The 24,360-nt window shown below is 43.6% G+C and overlaps 1 protein-coding gene across 1 annotated transcript in view; it reads right to left on the bottom strand.

Annotated features, from left to right (window-relative positions):
* The window catches only part of GYG1 (glycogenin 1), a 39,990-nt gene that overhangs the window by 9,870 nt on the left and 5,760 nt on the right, over nucleotides 1-24,360 (bottom strand). Inside the window, exon 5 of the mRNA XM_055569395.1 lies at nucleotides 11,489-11,615. Within this exon, the coding sequence (XP_055425370.1) occupies nucleotides 11,489-11,615 (127 nt within the window). The remainder of the gene's footprint in view (nucleotides 1-11,488; nucleotides 11,616-24,360) is intronic.

The raw sequence follows: 24,360 nt of genomic DNA on the forward strand, positions 1-24,360 counted from the left end.
AGAGTCAGACATGATTAAGCAACTAATACAACAGACAGTCAATATCAAAGCTGGAAACGAACCCTGGAAATATCCCCAATACAGTCAAGGACATAGCAGCAGGAAGTAATTAACAGGAAATGAAGCTAGAGAGCAAGCAACTTAGCACTGTCTGAAAACTGTTCTCAGAAGGATGCAGTCTGCATAAAGTTTAGGGGGAAAGGGGAAAACAAGAGCAAGAAGTGGATGGTGCTTCTTAGGGACTCTCAGGTGGACTGTGCTTGGCAGTGCCTAGGGGCCTTCCCAGCACCTCACTCCATGAACTGGGCCATGAGAGCACATGCAGAGGAAGGCACAATGGTCTATTCTACAGCAGAATGCCACTGCAAAGCAGCAAACCCGCCTACCTGCAGGACTGCCCACTGTCTGTGGGAGGCAGAAGCGTACATTGGTTCTGCCTGTGCCCCGAGGTGGCTCAGAGCCCTCTGCCACCTCCCTGGACACCCAGCTCCCACCCGTTGGATTCCTGCCCACGTGGCCCATGGCCTTCTAGTCAACAGGAATGCCACTGGGGACAGACCATACCCTGCATTTCACTGTGGTTCAGGCCTGGGCTCTTCCTTCATGAATCCACGGTGCCTGAGTGTTTCTTTAATGCTAAGTCACCGTTACCTTCTGTGGCCAGGGGAGGGACTTCTTTTCTCTAGGACTTCACATTCCACCCTAACAATGTGAAAAATTCTATTCACTGGAGTGTCCTTGCCTAGATAGAGCGGTGTTGGTTTTAAGAGAGTTCTTTGATAAGTCTGTTAGAGGTAGAAACTGAGCTCTTAAAGGGTCCTAACACACAGAGAAGTCACTCAGTTGTGTCCGACTCTTTGCGACCCCATGGATTGTAGCCCATCAGGCTCCTCGGTCCATGGGATTTTCCAGGCATGAATACTGGAGTGGGTTGCCATTTCCTTCTCCAAAAGGGTCCTAAATGTGGGGTGAACTGCTCTTTCTGCTCAAAGGTGAGGAATCCCTTGGCTGCTGGTAAGCGGTGGTGGCAGGGTGGGGGTCAAGAGGTGAGCAGAACTGTGGAAGCCTGCCCAGTGTGACGTACTCCCCCAACAGCTACTCAAATTCCAGCAACAAAACAAGTCACAAAATGCCCAATGTGAGGTGTTTCTTGGGAAAAAAATGACTGGGTCCAGGGTACTGGGGAGCAGACTGGAAAGAGTTCACGAGGATCCAGGAGGTGACAGCAGAGAGATACGTGAGAGAGGAAGATGCTGGGCTTATAGCCCATGGTGCGGAGGCTTCCGATGTCACAGGTTCATTCTACAGTCAGCCCTATTTCTGCACAGTCAGGAATCAGAACTTGTTTTTTAGGTGCTGAGGTATTACTTTAACCTCAGTGCCACCTACCTGACAGATCTGTGGGAATGAACAGGGGTGGGAGAAAAACAAGTTTCAGAGCAAGGATGAACAGAAGAACAGGCCTGGTGAGTCACTGAAGGTTTTGCCCTGGGCCCTTCGAGGGTGGGGAGAGAAGCAGCTGCTGAGTGGGAATCATGGGGCTCAGACAGAAAGGTGGGAGGAAGTGAAGACAGACTCAGCAGTTGTGCAAAAGGTAGTCACCCAAAGGATGTTCCTGGAGATCACCGGAGGCTGCCCTGGGCTCCACGAAAGGGGCGGGCGGCCTCATTAGGCCTAACCCTGACCACCACATATGAAGGTTTGTCAGTTACATAGTTTATGTAACCATGGTCTCACTGCACAAACAGAATGGTATTTAATTACAAAACACAGTAGCCTGAACGGTCTGCTCTATTAGCTTTCATGATAGAACAGTCTGTCTGCAAAAGAGATGAGCAAAAGGTCTCAGTTTCTGTATCCGGAATTTCCATTCATCTAGATATGGATTTCATGTAATTATGTTTGTCACAATCATGTTCTCTGAGGACTGTTTTTAAAAATCATTTTCTATCATTTTAACCAATTTACTCTTCAGCCATTTATAAAAAGTCCAAAATAACCATGTGAAATGAAATAAGAGTGGGCACAGGTCATAAGAAAAGGGAAAATTACTTCTGCTTAAAAGAACAATTTAGCTTAAAAGCAAATTTGGGGGAGGGGTGTTTCTTAGAGAAGAGAAATCCAGAGTGTTTTTCTGGTGGTATCTCTCTCCCTTACCAAAGGCCAAACAGGTACGACAGTCAAAATGTAGGTCGATTTTTTAGTCAAAAGCAAAGTAGGCAGTGAACAAGAAGGGGACATGCTGATATCAGAAGATCAAGTTCAACTGACCTCGATTCAGTGCAAGGATAACCAGAAGAATCACTGACTCACTGCCCGATTTATCCACCAAATTTTACCAGCCAGGAAAAAAAAATGGGTACATATCACAATTGTCTCTAAATTACTGAGAGCCATTCATTCTGACCCACTACTGGGGATTTGTCTCAGCTTGCACACATCTCTTAAAATAAGTGTTCTAATTTTAACTTGATAGAATCTCAAAAGTGACGTCCAGATCACAAGACATAGTTTGAACCCAAGCCAGCAATAATACTGCTTAGGTTAGCCGTTAAAATAATCCCTGTGACCTGGTGTTACCAAAAGATCAGATAGAATTTTCACGACCAGTTTAGCAGTTGAGAAATGCAGCCGGTAAGGTGTGGATGAGACGACAGGACTGGCCAGAGCAGAATGGGAACTAACCCATGACGGTGCACACAGGAGCAATTTCAATTCTCACGAAGCTCTTTGCGTGCACTGTTCATGCAGGTTCCAAGAAGAGACACGCAGCACTGCCAGCCCAATCCTTCCCCAGGAAATGTGGCCGCCGTGCCAATCATCCTCGGACCATTTCAGTGACTCATGCTCTCTGATCTGTGGCTACTCACTCTCGTGTCTTCTCGGATTCCCTCTCACACACAAACCCAAACCAATTCCCATAGTCGATCAGCCAGCCACCTCTCCTCTCTCACCAAAAATTTCCTCCTCTTGCCCACTCACAATGTAGATCAAGAGTTATAAAGCCAAGTGCCCATGGGGTGGGCTGGTCATGTAGAGAGTGGAGCTGGTGAGGGGGGATCATGGGGTGAGTGCTTTTCCCATCACCAGAAGACAGCTGCTACCCAGAAACAACCAACTGCAGCCTCCAGGGACCCACCCAATCTTTCTTTGCCTTTCAAGCTAAATTAAATAACCCTTCCAACTGTGCCCTGGAAATGCCAACAACATCAGTACTCAAACCCAGACTTTAATAAGCTCAACTTGGGACTTCCCTGGTGGTTTAGGGGCTAAGAATCTACCTGCCAATGCAGGGGACACAGGTTCCATACCTGAAGACCCCACATGCTGCGGGGCAACTGAGCCCAAGCACTGCAGCTACTGAGCCTGTTGCACCCTAGAGCCTGTGCTCCACAAGAGAAGACGCTGCAATGAGAAGCCCACACACCGCAATGAAGAATAGCTCCCGCTCACTGAATCTAGAGAAAGACCACACGCAGCAATGAAGACCCAGTGCAGCCATAAATAAACAAACAAATATTAAAAAAAAAAAATAACCTCAACTTGGACCTTGTCAACTCCGCCACCTACATGGTTGGCTACTCTTCACAAAGTAGCAGAGGGAGCCCCATGAGGTAAGGTCACTAGGGAGACTCTCCTGGGGGTAGCGTGTCACTCTCAGTCTCTTCTGGCTGACTGCTCATTCATTCACTCGATCAAAAAACCACAGCCACCTACCTGCATCCATGCCCACACAACCGTCCTCCCCGTGTCTGAAGCCAACCTCTCCACTTGTGCACTCAGACACATTCCTTTTCACCTTCTCAAGGGCATCACTCAGCAAGTCTCCCTCCAGGTTTTTCAGGGCTCTCTCTCCCTCCTGGATCATTTCCATCAACACACAAACATGCTGTAACTGCTTCCATCTTAAAACACCACCACCACCACTGTCTCTTGGTCCAACATTCCCATCCAGTTAGGAGTCCCTTTCTCTTCTCTCTTTTAATTAAATGCTTCAGAAAGGTTCCAATTCTCCCTTCCCTTGGATCTGCTGTGGTAAGGTTTTCTCCTCCACCCTCCACCAGGCGTGTCCCTGCCAAAGTCACTGGTGACCCCACGTTCTAGGTCCAGGACCACTTCTCAGCGGCCCTCTTACCTGGCTTACCATAGCATCTGACATGGATGGATCACTGCCCCCTCTCCTGAAATGTTTTCTTTGTTTGCCTTGTGCAAAACCTCACTTTGCAGGGTTTCCTGCTGCCTTGCTGGTCTTGGTCTCTTGTTCTTATTGCTCCACATTTTCCCGTCTCAGAGCTCAGTCTCCAGGACTCTTCTGTATCATAACCACTCTCTTGCTGATATCATCTTGTCTCCCAGCTATAAATATCACTTATATGCTGATACTCCTGTGGCAATGTCTTACCCGATCTCTATCCTGAACTTAATATTTGCCCTACAACTTTACACACTGGATACATCTTTGGTCAGTCCCTGCTCCTAATAACCGGCTTTGCTCACAGTCTTCCCATCTTGGGAAATGGCAGCTCCTCTGTTCCAGCTGCTTAGGCCCCATGCTGGTAACAATATCTTTGACACTCTTCTTCTACATCCTGCTAAAGATCTTTTTTTTTAAGGACTTGGAAATTTGCATTTCATGTGAAATTCCCTAATTTTAAGCATTAATAACTGAGAAAATTAAAAAAAAAGAAGATTATGTTAGGAAGACAAAACATATCCGTGGGACAAACACAGTCTGTAGCCCACCAGCTTGAGACCTCTGAAGCGCCCGCATCTTCCACTCAATCCCCACGTTCTTCCCCTCCCACGAGCTCCCTCTCCTGTGAGACGGCATTTCTCAGTCCGAGTCCTGCCCATGTCCTCAGACCCTTTTGTGCCTACTGTCAGAGCAGCCTCTGAAGGCTGCAATGGGACTGTCGTGGAAGCTTCCCGCTTCATGATGAGGACCCGGGTAGCGGAATGGGCTGCAGCAGTAAGATCTGAGGACAGACCACCCGACAGGTGCTTAGAGGTGAAGTCAGAACAACCCGATGGCTATGCTGAGACATGGGGCACCTGGGGCCCGGCAGGCACCCCTGACACCCAGAAAGGAGAAAGAAGACATCCGTGGAACCACAGACTTGATTCTTCGACACTCAAACCATGCTGGACTGTACCATGGGATGTACAGGAAGCTCTGCATGCTTAAGCATTTGCCACATTGATTAGATTACAGCGCCCTCATTCATTCTTCAGGTCCTCTGTGAGCAGAAGGCAGGCACCCTCCATATGCTCCATGCTGGATAATCAGTAAGAAGACAACAAATGGATGAAAAAATAAGAGCCATACCAAGTACAGCTCCTCAGGGTTTTAGGTGAAGATGGAGGAGTGTGGAAAGAAATGAACACAGATGGTCTCTATCTTCAATGACAGCAGTCCCAGGCAGAACTGGAGCCAGGGGTCTCTTAGGGATCAAGGAAAAACAACCACATCAGAAATATGTGTACACAACCGAAATGAGGACACCAAAGGTTCAATTTCACTTTCAGAAAATACTGACTTTAAAGAGGCTAGAAAAGGTTTTAGTGAATAAGCTACATTTCTGGGAAATAAATAATGGATATGAACATCCTCTGAAACATCTAAAGCAGCAAACAAATGGAAAGAAATATTTTGGGTCTGTAGATATAGTTTCTGAGATTAGATCACTAGGCCAGGTCTTAGATCATATTTAAACTCAAGTTAAAGGGTAAGTTTGGAGCCCCACAAAATAAAGTCTGACACTGTTTCCCCATCTATTTGCCATGAAGTGATGTGACTGCAGCCATGAAATTAAAAGACACTTACTCCTTAGAAGGAAAGTTATGACCAACCTAGATAGCATGTTCAAAAGCAGAGACATTACTTTGCCAACAAAGGTCCGTCTAGTCAAGGCTATGGTTTTTCCAGTGGTCATGTATGGATGTGAGAGTTGGACTGTGAAGAAGGCTGAGTGCGGAAGAATTAATGCTTTTGAACTGTGGTGTTGGAGAAGACTCTTAAGAGTCCCTTGGACTGCAAGGAGATCCAACCAGTCCATTCTGAAGGAGATCAGCCCAGGGATTTCCTTGGAAGGAAGGATGCTAAAGCTGAAACTCCAGTACTTTGGCCACCTCATGCGAAGAGCTGACTCACTGGAAAAGACTGATGCTGGGAGGGATTGGGGGCAGGAGGAGAAGGGGATGACAGAGGATGAGATGGCTGGATGGCATCACCGACTCGCTGGACGTGAGTTTGAGTGAACTCTGGGAGTTGGTGATGGACAGGGAGGCCTGGCATGCTGCAATTCATGGGGTCACAAAGAGTCGGAGATGACTGAGTGACTGAACTGAACTGAAAAAGGGTAAGTTAAAAATATTTATTTGGAAATTATTTGACAAATCAAGTTTTTTTAGTCAATCAATTCGACCAATTAAAATGTATGGCAGTTTGAAACAATACCATAGAATTCTTTATCTTTGTTTTAGGTCAATTTTATATAGCATAATATAACCGAAACAGCTTTTAGTCAGTGGATTTAATAGAAAGAAAAAATGGAACTAAATGGCTGATTTTAAAAAGACTAATGAGATTTCACCCAGCATTATGTACAAGCCAAAATCTATGCTATTTGGATAAAACAGGCCCTCCAGATGGAGAAAACATAAAGAAACGAATATTAACTAGGAGCCTGCTATTTCCCAAACATTATGCGAGGCACTTTCAGAAATATTATTTCATTAAGAAATACATTTATGAGCTTGTTTTTCAACACATATATTACAAATTAATCGAAAAGTTCTAAGCCAAGCATTTTGGTTCTCAAGTTATGCAGTATTAAACAGGATCTTTTGTTACAGAAAATATTATTAATTTGGTTTTTCAGAAGCTATGTTTGAAAATCCATTCAAAGTGGTAAAACTAGTACATCTGCTTCCTTTGTGCTCTGTTCTGTCCAAACAGTTTGCAGAGAAAGGCTTTAGATATGCTACCCCTGGGGCTCAAATTCATGTTAATTTTGATTCATGTCAGGCTGTCCTTTTGCAGAAACTTCATGTAAGAGCAAAGGCTACATTGCTGTAAGACATCCAAGGTGGTGAGATTCTGGGGCATCTAAATACTGTCTCGGCATTCTCAAGGCACACGGTTGCTAGGAGTGGTGAGCCAAATTCTTGACTTCTTCCATGAAGCCTCTAAACCACTCCTTAGTTTCATTCCACCTGCCACCAGCTGTGCTGCCCCGGGGAAGGCCAGCACCACAGAGCCACTCGGTCCTGCAGGCCAGCAAGGTTATCCTGCGCCCAGCAGTGGGGCTTTGAATTCACTCTGAGTTTTCAGCTGTGCACAGGGTTCTTGGTCAGGTAGCGATGGCAGCCCAAGAGTTCATGACTGTCTCTGTTGCTGTTTAGTTGCTAAATTGTATCAGACTCTTTGCAATCCCAGGAACTCACAGCCCTCCAAGCTCCATGGGATTTTCCAGGCAAGAATACTAGAGTAGGTTGCCATTTCCTTCTCCAGGGGATCTTACTGACTCAGGGATCAAACCCACATCTCCTGGATTGGCAGGCGGATTCTTTACCACTGAGCTACCAGGGAAGCTTCAAAGATTTGGGCCACAATTTTATATTAACTTAAAAAAGAAAATGTAACTGCCTGCCTTTTTAGCCATTCCCAGTTGTAACAAAAGTGTAAGGAAAAATTTCTCTGGAGACGGATATCTGCAAAATAAAACAAAAGAATCTTCTGGCAAAGGGAAGGGAAAATGAGTTCTGTGATCTGGTTTCCACATCCCTAAATAACTAGCAATGGGGAAAGGCAAGGCATCTCTCTGAGAAGCCTCATTACCAAACTGTGGAGCTGACACCTCCCAGGGAGAGCAGCACGGAGGCAGTGTTAACTCCCGTCAGGTCACACGCCAGCTGACGTCGAGCTAGTGATGGGGCTGCTCCTAACCTCCCAGTGCGTCATCCACACTACGGTTATGGCAATACACCAAGCAGATGTCCAAAATTAGCACTCATTTCTAGAGTCAGGAAGAAGAAACCATCCTAACCATTTTGGTAATTTAGATCCCAAACTGTTGTGCTGGGAAATTCATTTAGAGGATATAAAAACCACTGGGATTCTGAGAGAGGTGGCCAAGATTCCAGCAAGTAAGTCTATCTTCTCCCCAAATAATTTAACTCGGCTCTACCTGCTTCTTGTTCTTTGTCAAAAATAAAATGAATGCAAGCAATGTCTGTGCAAACCAGGCTTATCACTAAAGGGACAGTAAGTTCAACGTTGGTAGGAAAATGAAAATCAGAGGGAATCTCTGAATGAACCATAGTGGAAATAAGGCCATGTTACATGAAAAATATGAATCTTTAAACTCTGCATCAACACGGTTTGGGAACCGAGTCCAATTGGGAGGATGTCAAATTCATGTTTCCCCAGTACAGTCATCTCAGGATACAAGCTCGATGAGCAGACTTGAGTGGAAAGAGGCCCAGAATTGCTCACACCACTAATGATTCTTTCTCTTTTGTACGCTCACCTTTGCTTGCCCAGCTGAAGCTAGTCAATTAAATTAAGCAACTGCCCTCTTATAGAGCAATTCAGTTCTAGAGGGCTTTCAAACTGTAGTGCTGAAGAAGACTCTTGAGAGCCCCTTGTCCAGCAAGATCAAACCAGTCACTCGTAAAGAAAATCAACCCTGAATACTCATTGGAAGGACTGATGCTGAAGCTGAAGCTCTACTACTCTGGCCACCTGATTCGAAGAGCCGGCTCACTGGAAAAGACCCTAATGCTGGGAAAGATAGAAGGCAGGAGGAGAAGGGGATGACGGAGGATGAGATGGGTGGATGGCATTATTGACTCAGTGGACGTGCGTTTTAGCAAACTCTGAGAGACAATGAAGGATAGGGAAGCCCAGTGTGCTGCAGCCCATGGGGTTGCAGAGTCGGACATGATGGAGTGACTGAACAACCACCAAGTGACCACAGTTTGTAGGAACACTTTTAGTTATGAGGCAATAAGGGTTATAAGAATTAGGCACAGAGAAAATATTATACTTAGTGAAGTAAGTCAGACAAAAAAACAAATATTCTATGTTATCACTCATATATAGAATCTAAAAAATAACACAAATGAATTTATATCCAAAACAGAAACAGACTCACAGACATAGAAAACAAACTTATGGTTACCAAGGGGAACAGGGAGGGGAAGGAACAAGTTAGGAATTTACGATTAACAAACTACATCAAAAAGATCAACAAGGATATAGTGTAAAGCACAGGGAATTATACTCAGTATCTTGTAATAACCTTTATTGGAATATAATCTGAAAAAAATAATCACTTTGCTGTATATCTGAAAATTAAAAGCAAAACTAGAGAAAATCAAGTCCACACTTCAAAGCAAGACAGGCTTGTACCTCACAAGGCCAAGGACTAGAGGCAAAGATAATGCATCTCCTATTTCATCCCTTGACAGTGAATTGTGTTCTGTTTGCTTACTCAGACCACAGTTGGTATGTCTGAGAGGCTGTCTGTTTTGTTCTAGAAAGGAAGAGGCTGCAATATGTCAGAGACACACACTCTAAGAGAACAGTTAGGGAGGAAAGAACACAAAATACTTGTAATCTTTAGCTGGGTAACATTGACAGCGTTTGCCCAGAAAAGAACACAAAAGGAAACATTTCTGCCTCAAAAAGCCAGGCATGCTCATTACCGCAGGGCAAGATATCTAGAGGGGACTTTGGATAATGAAACACAAGGAGTGAAAGACCCTTTGTTTTCTGCTCACTCAGGAATGCCCATGCGGGATATAGAGATCACGAGCCTAGCCCAACTCAGCAGAGAGTGTCACTGCTCACGGCTGTCTCAGGATCAACCTGACAGCTTGGCCTCTGCTCAAGAAGCCTGAATCATCATCTTGGTTGCACACGAATGAGTCAGAGCCTAAAGGACAGGGCTCCGGCCCTCACTGGGAGACAAGCACTTTTAACTGGGCTGTATTAGCTGCTGAATTAGAAATACACAGGGAACACTGTGAAATGAGCACGTTGCAAAAACAGCAAATGTCCACTGAGCACTTTGTGTTTATGAACTGCTTTATCCCAACAGCCTGACGAGGGAGGTTATTACTTCCCTCCTCCTTTTACATATGGTGGACTGAAGCCAAGAGCCTTCCCGACACTGCAGGGAAATGGCAGAATGAGAACACACACGCTGCTCCTCAGGCTGGGAGATTGCCTGCATTGCTAGACCACCTCCCAGATAGAGAGGACGCATCTCCTGCTATTACTAAATGCTAAGGGAGGCCGAAGAATTGATGCTTTTGAACTGAGGTGTTGGAGAAGACTCGAGGGTCCCTTGGACTGCAAGGAGATCCAACCAGTCCATCCTAAAGGAAACCAGTCCTGAATATTCACTGGAAGGACTGATGCTGAAGCTGAAACTCCAATACCTTGGCTACCTGATGTGAAGAACTGACTCACTGGAAAAGACCCCAATGCTGGGAAAGATTGAGGGCAGGAGGAGAAGGGTCAACAAGAGGATGAGATGGTTGCATGGTATCACTGATTCACTGGACATGAACTTGGGCAAACTCTTGGAGTTAATGAGGGACAGGGAACTCTGGTGTGCTGCAGTACATGGGGTCACAAAGAGTCAGACACGACTTGGTGACTGAACCACAACAAAGGGAGGCCAGCCTCTCTCAGCTCTTCACATGATTGCCTCCCTTAGGTAGGCTGAGTGGCTCAGTCATGTCTGACTCTTTGTGACCCCATGGACTGTGCAGCCTTCCATGCTCCTCTGTCCATGGGATTTCCCAGGCAAAGAATACTGTAGTGGGTTGCCATTTCCTTCTCCAGGGACTCCTCCCAACCCAGGGCTCAACCCTGGTCTCCTGCATTGCAGGCAGACTCTTGACTGATCCACCTCCCTTAGTGCTCACAATAACCTTTGGAGGACACTGAGGATGAGCGTTCAGTAACAAGCGCAACTTCTACTAAGCTGCGAGTTCAGTAACTAGTAACCATCCAGGAAGTGGCTTCTCCAAGACGTGAAGTGAGGGAGGCCAGCTCCACAGGCCCCGAGCCTGACCATGACACCACTCATCTTATATCATCCCCACCCCAACCACGGAGGGAGCTGTTCACACCCTCATTTTAGAGAGCTGAGGCTCAACAGCTTGTACAAGGCAGAAGTGTTCTTGACCATGACAGAGAGATGCTTCATCAGAGGGCCTGGCTTCCAGGAACCAATGGGAACCTTTTCCCACAGGTAGCAAAGTGCCCTCTGGGTTCCTCCAAACGTAAAGTGATGAATACCAGCAAGGCCCCTCCCCATCACAGCCAAGTTTCTTATGAAAGAAAGGACTTTCCTCAAAGTCTCCACCTGTTTTTGCCCCAAGAATGACACTGAGGAACCCCCCTCCCCAAATATGAACCGCACCCCCTGCCCTCACCATCCCACACCACGGTTAAATCCTTTGCACTTACGCTTTAAATGCTGGGAGGTAGGAGTATATAGAAATGCTGCTTAGGTTATAAATAAATGGCAGGTGTTTTCTGATATCTGTTGTTGCCCAGCTGCTAAAAAACGTGTTCAGTAAACCCTGGTCCCCACCTGAAAGAAACAAACAAATTACAGTCACGGACTTCAAGGACAGGTCAGTAATTTTATAGGAATATATAACTGGACCTTTATAAATAGGCTAATTCTATTTTTTTTGTTTTGGTTTTTTTTTTTCTGGCCGTGCCTCAAGGCTGGTGGGATTTTAGTTCCCTAACCAGGGATTGAACCCAGGCCCTCGGAAGTGACAGCCCAGAGTCCTAACCCCTGGACTGCCAGGAAATTCCCACTAATTCCATTTTTAAAATAATGAATTCTATGTCAGGCTCCCGAAGGACATTTTAGAGGGCAGCCACCTCCCTGAGTTAATTCATTAATTGAGAAAATATTCACTGAGAAGCTACTATGTGCCAGACACCAGCCCAGGCACTAGAGAATCAGCTGCGAGCAGAGACAGAGCCATCATCTCTAGGACAGTCTGGGTAGGGTGGGAGGCACCACTATCAGCAAATCAAGAATCCACAACACCATCGTAAATGGAAAGTTCTGAGTGCTATGAGGCACGTGGCAGTGGCTTGAGACTTGGTCTGACAGGCTGCGGAGGGCCTCCATGCGGATGCTGTATGTAAGCCAGAACTGCCTACATACATAGGGTGTCCGAGGGATGCACAGGCGGCCTGACAACTGCAGCTGGAGAGAAGGTGGGCAGATGGCGATCCAGGCAGAACACATACATAGCACCACAGACCTGGAGGGCAAAACATGCAGCTATGGAAAGAAGACCTGGAAGGCGGCCTGGGTAAGTGGACTGCAGAGTAGGGCGGGGGTCACCTGGCACCAGGTGGGTCTCCAAGGGGTAGGCAGCAACTAGACCACACCAGGCTTCGATTTTAGACTGTTCTTGGTTAAAGATTTTAGACTTTAGGTTAAAGAGCAATGGGACAGGGTCTCCCTGGTGGCTCAGTGATTTGAAAAAAAAAAAAAAATCCACCTGCCAATGCTGGGGACATGGGTTCGAACCCTGATCCAGGAAGATCCCAGCGACTAAGCTCGTGCACCCCAACGACTACGCCTGTGCTCTAGAATCTGGGAGCCACAACTACTGAAGTCTGAACACCCCAGAGCCCATGCCCTGCAACAAGAGAAGCCACCACAATGGGAAGCCCACACACCACAACTGGAGAGTAGCCCACACAGCAAAAGGACCCAGCGCAGCCAAAAATAAACAAATGAACAAATAAGTAAAAATATTTTAAAAGGTCAGATAGCAAATTTTTTTTAAAGAAAGAGAAATGGTACAGAAAAAGTCAAAAGCAAAAGAGAGCAAACTTAGTAGAATTGCTTCTGAAGCCCCCAGCATTGATGGAAGGCTGATGGACAGCAGGCCTTGTCACCCTGGTGCACCCTTCCGCCACCAACCACACCTCCAGGCAGGTCAGTCCTCACTGGGCTAACGTCAACAGCAGCCACAGACACCCAGCACAATGACTGCTCAGACCCTGGGGGTTCCTGGACCTCACACTTCCCTTAGTGAGGACCATGCCATTCATTAAAAAAAAATAAAACAATAAAAATCTCAACAGCTAAGAGCAAGACCTAAATCATAAACACACAAGTAACCAAAAAGTCACTAAGCCACTTCAAAACACATTCAACCACAAGGCCCACGTGCTTCTCACCTTAGGCTCATGAGCCTAAGAAACACCCAGAACCAGAGTCTCCCGTGAATCAGAACAGCAGCTCAGGTGTGCAGGTGTTCATAGGTGTGTGCAGGTGTGTGTATGTGTGCTTAGGAGGGAGGGAGGGTGACAGGCAAGCAGAATCCTGCTCTTTCAAAGTGCAAGGCTGGTAAACCGCACAGATACTTCCCTCCCTGGTTCGCTTTGCACTAAGACCTAGTTTCCTTTCTAAACATACCCGAATTGGGTGTCATTATTGCTTGATTTTTCTTGGTTCTGAAAATGACTTTAAAGATCTGGAGATGTATTTAATATTGAGAGCTAAGTAGTAAGATCAGGGCATTAGGCTTAAAGTCCATACGTACCTTACCTATCCGCTGTGTGTTCCATCCTTTCCAAATGCCTTCGATCAACTCTATGGATCAAAGGCATCACTGAGCTACTGTCTGGAGTGACCTCACATGGAGTGATCTCTCTGTATCAGAAAGCTCTGATAGGCCCCCATTACTTAAGGGACAAGTAGCTCAACAAAGAATCAATGTTGGTGGACTGTGTCAATGCATCAATTCCTGTTGCAGAATTACAATTCTATGAGATGTTACCATTGGGGGAAACAGCGTGAATGAAGTATATATGGGATCTCTCTATACATTTTTTAAAGCTGCATGTAAATCTACAATTCACTCAAAAAACTTTTTTTAAAGTTCAAAGATTAATGTGAAAACGCCATCAAGAACTGTTAGTCATTAGATTCTAGATTCCACAAGGACAGAGATTATGGCTCTTTCTGCTTATCATTATAATTCTAGCAGCTGGCAGAATGCCTTACACATGGGTAAGTTATTTGTAGAATGAAAAAAAGAACCATGAAGAAGGACATTAATGGCAGAAAAGCTGAAACAACTTGAATTTTCTACCATAGAAGAGTGGTTAGTATACTTTGATGCTGGGAGGGATTGGGGGCAGGAGGAGAAGGGGACAACAGAGGATGAGATTGCTGGATGGTATAACCGACTCGATGGACATGAGTTTGGGTGAACTCTGGGAGTTGGCAATGGACAGGGAGGCCTGGCATGCTGCAATTCATGGGGTCGCAAAGAGTCGGACACGACTGAGCGACTGAACTGAACCACTCCCTGAACATTATTCAGCCATTAAAATCAGTGGTTATAAAGACCATCAATATACTGTGTAATATAAAAATAAACAATGACACATTATGATTATAACTAAGAACATAAGTGTGTGTGCGCGTGTGTGTGCGCGTGCTCAGTCGTGTATGACTCTCTGTGACCCCATGGACTGTAGCCCGTCAGGCTCCTCTGTCCATGGAATTCTCCAGGCAAGAATACTGGAGTGGGTTGCCGTTTCCTTTTCTGGGGGATTTTCCCAACCCAGGGATTGAACCCTCATCTCCTGGGCCTCCTTGTATTGGCAAGCAGATTGTTTACCACTGAGGAAGCCCCAAGAACATACACATTCCTACCAGAAGATAATAAATCCAACAACAGTAGCAGTGTGAGGGGACTGGTGTTACCCATGTTCCCTCACTCCAACTTTTCCTTAATATTGTTACATTATTTTTGTAATTCTAGCATATTAATAATACAATTTGGGAAGAATGAGAATTGTGCCAAGACCTTTTCTATTTTTCACTTATTTATTTTCAGTATGAAATATATTATCGAAAGAAAAATATATGTGTAGGTTATAAAGCATACAACAACACTGCTGCTGCTGCTGCTAAGTCGCTTCAGTCGTGTCCGACTCTGTGCGACCCCATAGACGGCAGCCCACCAGGCTCCTCCGTCCCTGGGATTCTCCAGGCAAGAACACTGGAGCGGGTTGCCATTTCCTTCTCCAATGCATGGAAGTGAAAAGTGAAAGTGAAGTCGCTCAGTCGTGTCCGACTCTTGGCAATCCCATGGACTGCAGCCTACCAGGCTCCTCTGTCCATGGGATTTTCCAGGCAAGAGTACTGGAGTGGGGTGCCATTGCCTTCTCCAACAACCACACTAAATATACCCAATATCCAACTGAAAAACTCATACATTACCAACACTGTTTAAATTCTCTGTGGGGGTTCCCTTACCCAATTTCACTGCCCCCGACCCCAGAAGGAACTATTTATTATGAAATTTGTTTGTAATTATCGTGATTTCCTTTAGCACATGTGTGTGTATCTCCAGACAATACATGCATTTTCACTTGTTTTTGAACTTCATAAAACTAGGCATCAGACTACATATCTTTTTCTACTACTTGTTTTTTCCTGCCATATCTAAAGACTTTTCTTTTAAAATTAAGCAATTCCACTTAAAAATGACTACTGACGACATTGTAATGCAAAGAAATCCGATTCCACCAAGGTCAGAAGAGTAAGTATAAAGCAGGACTCCCCAGTCTGATAGGGTGAGCCTGGGAAACAGGAGTCAAGAGTTTTGTTGATCCCTCAGAGCCCCTGGCCAGCTGCCTCCAGCCACAAACGGCCGCTTCCGTTCACTCTCAGGTACCCTCCGAATACCATCAGTCCCTCAGCTGTGTGCCACGGCAGGGCTGAGAAGCTCTGCTAGACCAGGAAACAAGCAAGAAGTGGAAGAGACAGGGCAGCAGACGTGTGTGTCAATGGTACGCATGCAACTGGTTAGTCCTTAAACCCTCAACAAGGACCCTACCTCTCAGGGCACAGAACATACAGACCATGAAACTTCCATGGCTACTAACTTCATTATGTGACTATGAAGAGTGACCCTTTAGTCAAAAGTTGTGGATTAAAAATAGAATTAAATATCACCTAGAAGTCTATGGCTTCTTATATAATTTTTAAATTCAGCCATCTAACCATCTTCTCCCAAATATACAACTGCACATTTCAAGATCATGCAAAACTATGTTTTAGTTTCACTAGAAAAATCTGTGTTTGGTGTTATCAATATCCTTTTATTAAAGTCCCTAAACTCGAGCACACTTTAAAGCAGAATGCAAATCTAAGCAGGTCTGTGCTACAAGACATACAAGGATGTAATGAAGGCTGCTGAATTTTCCCAATGAAAACCCCAGGACTTTTGTCCAGTACATTCTAGTCGGGCTTCCAGAGGCAATTTTATTTATTTTGACAGGTTAAGACATTGTTCGTCTCAATCAGCTCAGAACCAACAAGCATGACTAGCAGAAATGCCAGCAGCTGTGATCCAGCAAGCGTGGGTGTGGTGACACAGATGAGAGACAGAGAGAAAGGAAATGGAACGAGAGACGCATGGCACCTGTTCTGCAACAAAAGCAAACATCAGAATTCTGTATCTTCCTTCCCCCAGGCTGGCCAAGTGCTAGTGATAACGTTACAACTACTCAGTATTTCCAGGTCTTTTGACCAGACTCATGAACCTGATAAACATGAACATATCACAGCACTTATCAGAAACTGTGTCCATTATTTTATGAGACAGAAATGGAATTGAGTGCTGTTATGTTTTTTAATGTGTGCACTATTCAATGCTTGCAGAGAAGGCAATGGCAACCCACTCCAGTACTCTTGCCTGGAAAATCCCATGGACGGAGGAGCCTGGTAGGCTGCAGTCCATGGGGTTGGACACGACTGAGCAACTTCACTTTCACTTTTCACTTTCATGCATTGGGGAAGGAAAATAGCAACCCACTCCAATATTCTTGCCTGGAGAATCCCAGGGACAGGGGAGCCTGGTGGGCTGCTGTCTATGGGGTCACACAGAGTTGGATACGACTGAGTGACTTAGCAGCAGCAGCAGCAGAAGCACTCAGTGCTTAAGTATTTTGTGTGTTTTCCCATAGTTTGTTGGCAGCCAGCTTGCCTACTGTGAATAGCAGGGCAGGAGTAGGGGGATGAATTTTGGTTTAAACATGAACCTGAATTTCTCAGCCCCAAGGAAATGTTCTCCTAAAACCATGTTGCTCAACACAAGGATCCAGAAGTAGGGGCATCACATGAAAGTTTGACAGAACTGTGGAATAGTAAGTCCCCAATCCCACCAGACCCACAGAATCAGAATGCTCATTTGAATCCTTAGGTGCTTTGTTTGCATATTAAAATCTGAGAAGCACTGGTCTAGGGTCTTTTAGAGAATGACCCTTTTAAAATTTTATTATATTAGAGAATGTAACTCTTAGAAATGTCATTTCTATAGAAAATGTCTGAGGTTGTATAAGTTACATATAGGTACTATAGGATGACGACTAAAATAGGCTTCAGCTTTCAAATGGTTTTCAACCTAATCAGGGAGTAGAAGAGCATAAACCAAGCAAACAATTTAAAGCAAAATATGGTTAATATTATAGGAGAGGGATGGGCTTCCCAGGTGGCTCAGTGGTAAAGAATCCACATGAGATGCAGGTTTGATCCCTGGGTCAGGAAGATTCCCTGGAGAAGGAAATGAAACCCACTCCAGTATTCTTGCCTGGAAAATCTCATGGACAGGGGATCCTGGCAAATAACAGTCCATGGGGTCACAAAGAGCTGGACATGACTTAGTGACTGAACAACATAAGCAAGAGATAGAAAAATGCTGAAATGAAAATGTGACTCAGTCCTTAACACTGAATTCCTATAACATGCTCGGCAGGTGTTATCACTCTTGTCGACAGAGAGCATGCCAAGGATACTAAGTTACTGTTTGTGAGTGTTCCATCTCTTGGGGATATTTCCATCAGGTTTACTAAGGATCATCGGATTAACCCAGGTGGCTCATGGGAATCCAGGTACTTTGAGCCCTGGTCTTAGCATCACTGCATCTCGCTGGCCTCAATCCATTTAAACCAAGAATGATTGATTTATTTTACCATTTCATGTTCAGCTTTTGTTTCTCACTTTAAAAAATATTTTAAATAATCAAGCTATTAAATAATTACACAGATGCAAGGGAACACTTATTTGTGGTTTAAATTTCACTTTCTCAATTTAAGGCAGCTCCTCCTAAGTCTAGATTCTTTTAGCACTCTGAATTTATCAGATTCATGATTACATAATTGTGTAATTAGGTGTTAAATGTAAGGTCTCATAAAATGTACAGTGTACAAGGTTTATACAGGTAGGGATTAAAAAAAAAAACTGTATTATTTACTTATCTATTCCTAGCCCTTAAACTTCGTATCTTCCCCAGATGAGGAGCTCAAATGATTTTTTTTCAATACTATAGGAATGGATTACAAAAACAAAGACAAAATTAATCGTTTGCAAAAATACTTCTAAACCCACAAAACAATTTGAGACTATCAACTGTGCTGCTGATTAAAAAAGACAAAGTAACTTACAGACACAGAAAACTAACGGTTGCCAGTGGGGAAAGGAAAGTGGGGACAAGATAGGGGTCAGGGGGTTAAGAGGTACCGACTGCTATGTATAAAATAAGCTACATGGATAGACTGTCCAGCACAAGTGATATGGCCAATATTTTGTAGTAACTATGAGAGGAGTGTAACCTTTAAAAATGGTGAATCACTATGCTGTACACCTGAAACATATATATTATAAATCAACCATATCTCATTCATCAAATAAAACACATCCACTATTTTAACAATAAAAAGACAAAATATTTCTAGACATTGTGGTTTAGAGGGGAGAAACAGTAGCTGCAGAGATAGAAGACTTAAGTGTCCTCATCTCTAAAATGAGGAATATATCAACTGCTTTCTCTAGTCAGGGCAATGAATTTTAAGTAATTAATCTGTAATAAAGCCAGTATAATATTTTCCTCCATCCTGTACCATTCCCAGGATATATTTTCATGAATGTTGCAGCATGTGGTGATCCACTGGAAGAGAAGACATAAAACTACACTCATACAACCCAGTCATAGCTTCAAGAAAGACTGTCTGCTTCAGACCTTGCCAGACTGTCTGGCAAGAGGCTGTCCAAACTGTATCGATGCCGGTGCCCAGTACAGCCATACAGCAGGCCTTCAATAAATATCTATTGAATTAATATACTAATGAATAAATAAATGACTACTTCACAAAACTGTTAAGGAATAAATGAAGAAGTAAAATGACTCCCCTAAGAGCCTGTACACATGAACACGTTAGTTCTTCCTTCCATCTCTATTTCTCAAGAGTTCATGATCTCTGCTGGTTACGAGGCTAGAAACAGATGGCTAAGTTAAAAAAAAAATACTAATGGGTAGGTACAGTGAGATAAAAATAGCTCTTAAAAATTGTGTGTACTCATTTATTTTGCTACATGATATGACTTTTGCTTTTCATCTTTATTCAAGATACTACCCAAACTATCAATTAAAATTTACTTACTGAATGATATAAACACAAGAGAACAGAGTAATTTTCAAAGCAACTGACAACACAGCTTAAGGCCTATATAGCCACAAGTAGCCTAGTCTGTGGGCAACTGGGGAAAGCCTACCATGAGCACCTGTCAAAGTGGAACCTTTCAAGTCAGGGGACCAGGTGAGGCACATCTGAATTTCTGAGCATCTCTGGTTTGAACAAGACAAGTACTATCTGGGAATACCTCTCTCCTTCACTACTTTTTTGGACAGTTTGAATCCAAACTAATCGCAAAGGTTAGAGAAGGTAGCACTGGGGTCACTTTTACACTTTAAAATTTAGAATTTAGAACCAACTCTTTTAAAATTATTTAAAAACTTCGTTGTACTCTCCCAGTTTACATTTCCAAGCACAGAAAAAAATTCAGTTTAAGGGTCTCAGTGACCCCTTAAAATCAGAATAGGGAACACACAGTTTAATGACCTCACAGCAGATTTTAGATTCTGCTGAAGGAAAACCATACCTAACATTCTACACCAATTTACTCTGTTCTTTTTTTTTTTTTTAAATTCAACTACAGACCAAAATTTCATGACTTCAAAAAAAGTTTAGGATATTTAGATTACACTAATGAATTCCACTTTTTTTTTAAAGATGGGTACTTGAAATTGGAAAATATCAATTCTAATTTTTCACTTAGGTTTTTGAAGGTAACACATGGACACAAAATTTAATATACAGCAACTGTCAAGCACTAAACTTTTCGACTGTATCAGTTCAGTTCAGTTGCTCAGTTGTGTCTAACTCTTTGCGACCCCATGGACTGCAGCACACCAGGATTCTCTGTCCATCACCAACTCCCGGAGCTTACTCAAACTAATGTCCATCAAGTCAGTGATGCCATACAATGATTTCAACTGTATAGGCATCCTTAATTTAGGATACTCTGGAGTCATGGGAGAAAAGGAAATAAAAATCTCAACTTGCATCCAGATTAATTTAATCAAATGAAGAGTCAAGTGAATCAGCCTTACTGTACTCTCATGTGTGGAGATAAAACCGCTGACTAGTATCTACAAAATCATCACCTCTTTTCCTTCTCACTGTTAAGTCCTGAAGTTGACCTTATCTTGTCAGAGTCTATAAAATGTTACTGTATATGTGTTTTGCAACAGTTACTGTACAACTCTTCAGAAAACATGTAATGTTGGTTATGAAGTAAGGGCAAGACAGTCCACAAATATTAACAGCATAGGAAGTTAGACACTTCATTGTGGGAAATTAAACACCAGCCATGAGTTAGGTATGAAGTCACTAGTTCGAAATTTCTAACACTCTATAGATATTAGGGAAGAAAAAAGATGTCAAGGTCCCTAGCATGATTTGCCATTTTAGGAATATCCTCTTGGTCAGAGGCAAGGGTGCGGTGTGATTAGAGGACTGGTGATTCAGTGTGATTAGAGGACTGGTGATTAGAAGCCTTGACAGCCACATTCTTTCACATGAGAAGGGCTGCAGAAGCAGCTGCAAATACTCAGCCATCAGCAGCCCACGTGGCTTGTCAGTGGACATCGGGCCCCATCAATTTTTGTTGAACGTATGAGGAGATTAAGCAGAACTTGCAAGACATTCAGACAGAGCTATAGTTATCTGCAAACAGGTTTTCTTTAATACCAGTCTAAAAATGCTAGGACTGAAGACCCCTGTTCAGTACACCTGGGGGCTGGGGGTAGGGGGAGATATCTGTGGGTATTAAAAAATGTATGGTAAAGTGAAAGGAAATGCCTGAAAGTGCTCATCTCAGAGCCTGTGGCGTGACGTCTGCATTGAGAGTTTGACGTCAGTTCCTTGGTTCAACTAAGCCCAGAAACCACGAGCCGAGGGACCATAACTACTGAAGCTTGTGCTCGGTAACAGGAAAAGCCACTGCAACCCACCGCAATGAGAAGTCCTCTCACGACAACCAGAGAGTAGCCCCTTCTCTTCACAACTAGAGGAAAGCCCATGCAGCAGTGAAGACCTAACACAGTCAAAAATATAAATAAATAAATAACATTTAAAAAAAGAATAACCATAAGCTCCTATCTACATAGTTGAATTTTCAACTTTTTCAACTAGGTATTTCTACAAGTCACAGAAAAAATTCAAATCCTTTGCCACCAACGAGCCAGTAAATGGAGCACCCTCCAGAAAGGCCAGCTCCTGGAAACCCTGCTGCTGAATAATGAATGTGCTCCCAGGCACAGAGAATCGCCTGCGGTTTCAGATTCTAGCTGAAAGAGCAGAAAGTGCTTTCTAGTTGAGTCCTCTTTACACGTTCTTGCTTCTTAACAAGGGACCATCAATTCCTTTAGTACCTCTTGGTTCCAGAAAAAAATGCATGATCCAGGTTGGTTTCTACCAGCTAATTAAACCGTTTTATATTCTGAAATTGTAACCCAGTAATTTATCACGGCACACTGGCATCCAAACTTTCATCTTGCGACAACAGAATCTAGTATTCTTCAAAATTAGAAAGTGGATTCTCTTTACGCAATTATAATTGTGTGCATTTTAGGCAGCTAGATCTACAGTAGCATGCGACTCACTCACTAGATCTGATAATTTATATGAAATTTCTGGCAGGATTATGCTACTTCCTTTAAATTTAATGAGAGGAGGTGAAGAAAGCCACAATCTGACGCAAAAGTTAAAACAAACAGTGGACTTCTGCTAAAAATACTCTTATCTTCCTTCTGTGCAAAGGTAACTATTTTTGTGTGAGCAAGAGAAATACATGTTTTGAACTCAAATGCCAATATAACTTTCATTCCTTATATGAAAGGAAAATAGCAGGAGCTACAAAATAAGTCAGTGAAGTGAAGAAGTTACATTTGGCCATAACCACAGTGAGCACTCAGCGCATTATTTCTCACTTAAGGTTGCTTAAAGTAAGAATGCACTTCCTGTCGGAGGCTTCCACTTATTACGGCTCAGATACTTTTGCTCACTGTTTTAAGGGCACATAATGACTTGGCACTGAGCAGAATTTCTCAACCTTGGCGCTACTGACCTCTTGAGCCTATGATTCTTTGGTGTGGGGGCGTGCGTTGGAGGATGTTTAGCAGCATCCCTGGCTTCTACTCACTAGATGCCAGTCCTGTCTTCCCATTCACTTGTGACAGCTAAAAATGTCTCTAGACATTGCCAAAAGTCCCCAGGGGGTGGGGCCAAATCACCCCAGGTTTAGCACTACTGGTACAGAATATAAACTAGTCAAAGAGTGAAACAAGATTGAGACTTAAATTTCTCCTTCCTTTTCAATGACATTTCAAATAGCTGCTGTTTCAAATCCTCAAATGACTAAACAGAATTCAATTTCTGTGAACAGCAACAACAAAAACCCAATTTCAATTTTATATTTAGCTAAAACTGTTTTGGGCTTCCCTGGTGGGGAAGGTAAAGAATCTGACTGCAATGCAGGAGACCTGGGTTCAATCCCCGGATCAGGAAGATCCTCTGAAAAAAAGGAATGGCTACCCATTCCAGTGTTCTTGCTTGGAGAATTCCATAGAAAGAGGAGCCTGGCAGGGTAAGGTTCCTGGGGTCACAAAGAGTTGGACATGACTGAGTGACTAATACACACAAAAATGTCTTAAATTCCAATTTCTTAATTTCAGCAATCCCATGGACGTCTAGATGTACTTTTAATTCAAAAACTTTAAATCTGAAATTGTGATTTTTAACTTTACAACTAGTTAATGGAGATGAATCCCCATATCTGCATCCAGGGCTGAACTTTATGTCAGTTGAGGATGGTCATTCCTGCTGGTGTCAAAAGATCTACTCACTGCAAATCTCATACCTGCTCTTGGAGTGGAAAGTAGGGCCTGGGGTCTGCTCAGGGCTCTGGCCTACCCCCATGTTCCTGGCCCTGGCTTCTGCCACAGTGTCAAGTATCTGACAGAGAGTCACTGCTGAGAGGGGGGTCTCCTTCTACAAATCCTTCTTCCTAGATACAACTGGGTCTTTTCTTAATTCAAAGGATCCATCAACATTTATTTTCAAAAAAGCTGTTTTGCATACTAACTGCTAGTTTTGTGGTTTGTGCTGTTAAAAACAAAAGTGACTTATTATTTATTATTTTAGAGACTGGCCTAAAATAGAAGCTGCTGCTGCTAAGTCACTTCAGTAGTGTCCGACTCTGTGCGACCCCAGAGACAGCAGCCCACCAGGCTCCCCTGTCCCTGGGATTCTCCAGGCAAGAACACTGGAGTGGGTTGCCATTGCCTTCTCCAATGCATGAAAGTGAAAAGCGACCCCATGAATTTCAGCCCACCAGGCTCCTCCGTCCATGGGATTTGCCAGGCAAGAGTACTGGAGTGGGGTGCCAAAACAGAAGTATACCTAACTAATTAATTTAACCAAAATTCTCCAAAGGATCTGAAGCCCTAAATCACAGTCATAACCTTTCTATATAAACATATATTGACAGCTATAGATAGATACACATACGCCTTACGGAAAATGGATGGTGACTGCCAAGGTTCTATGCTTTAGCTTTGCAGATAGCACTCTATCTGATGCACTGCCTTATAGACAGTGAAAATTTGGAGACAAAGATTACTCACAGAGCCTGTGTTCTGAGAATGAGACCCTAAATTTATTCCTCAAATTTCCACAGAAACAATTCTGGGTCCTCCTGTTCTTGCACTTCAGTTTACTCAGGCTTAAGACAGCTGTTAAACTCTTTTATCTGTTTAGTGATCTTTTGAATTCCTGAATAATCATGGTTGCTTTAATCATACTCCAATTTAGGCACAGGAAGATCAATGAATGGCAAGTCTGTAAAACAACCTAGGTACCTATAGGAAAAAGATGCATAC

This window comes from Bubalus kerabau, chromosome 2 (genome assembly GCF_029407905.1).
Source record: "Bubalus kerabau isolate K-KA32 ecotype Philippines breed swamp buffalo chromosome 2, PCC_UOA_SB_1v2, whole genome shotgun sequence".
Lineage (NCBI taxonomy): Eukaryota > Metazoa > Chordata > Mammalia > Artiodactyla > Bovidae > Bubalus > Bubalus kerabau.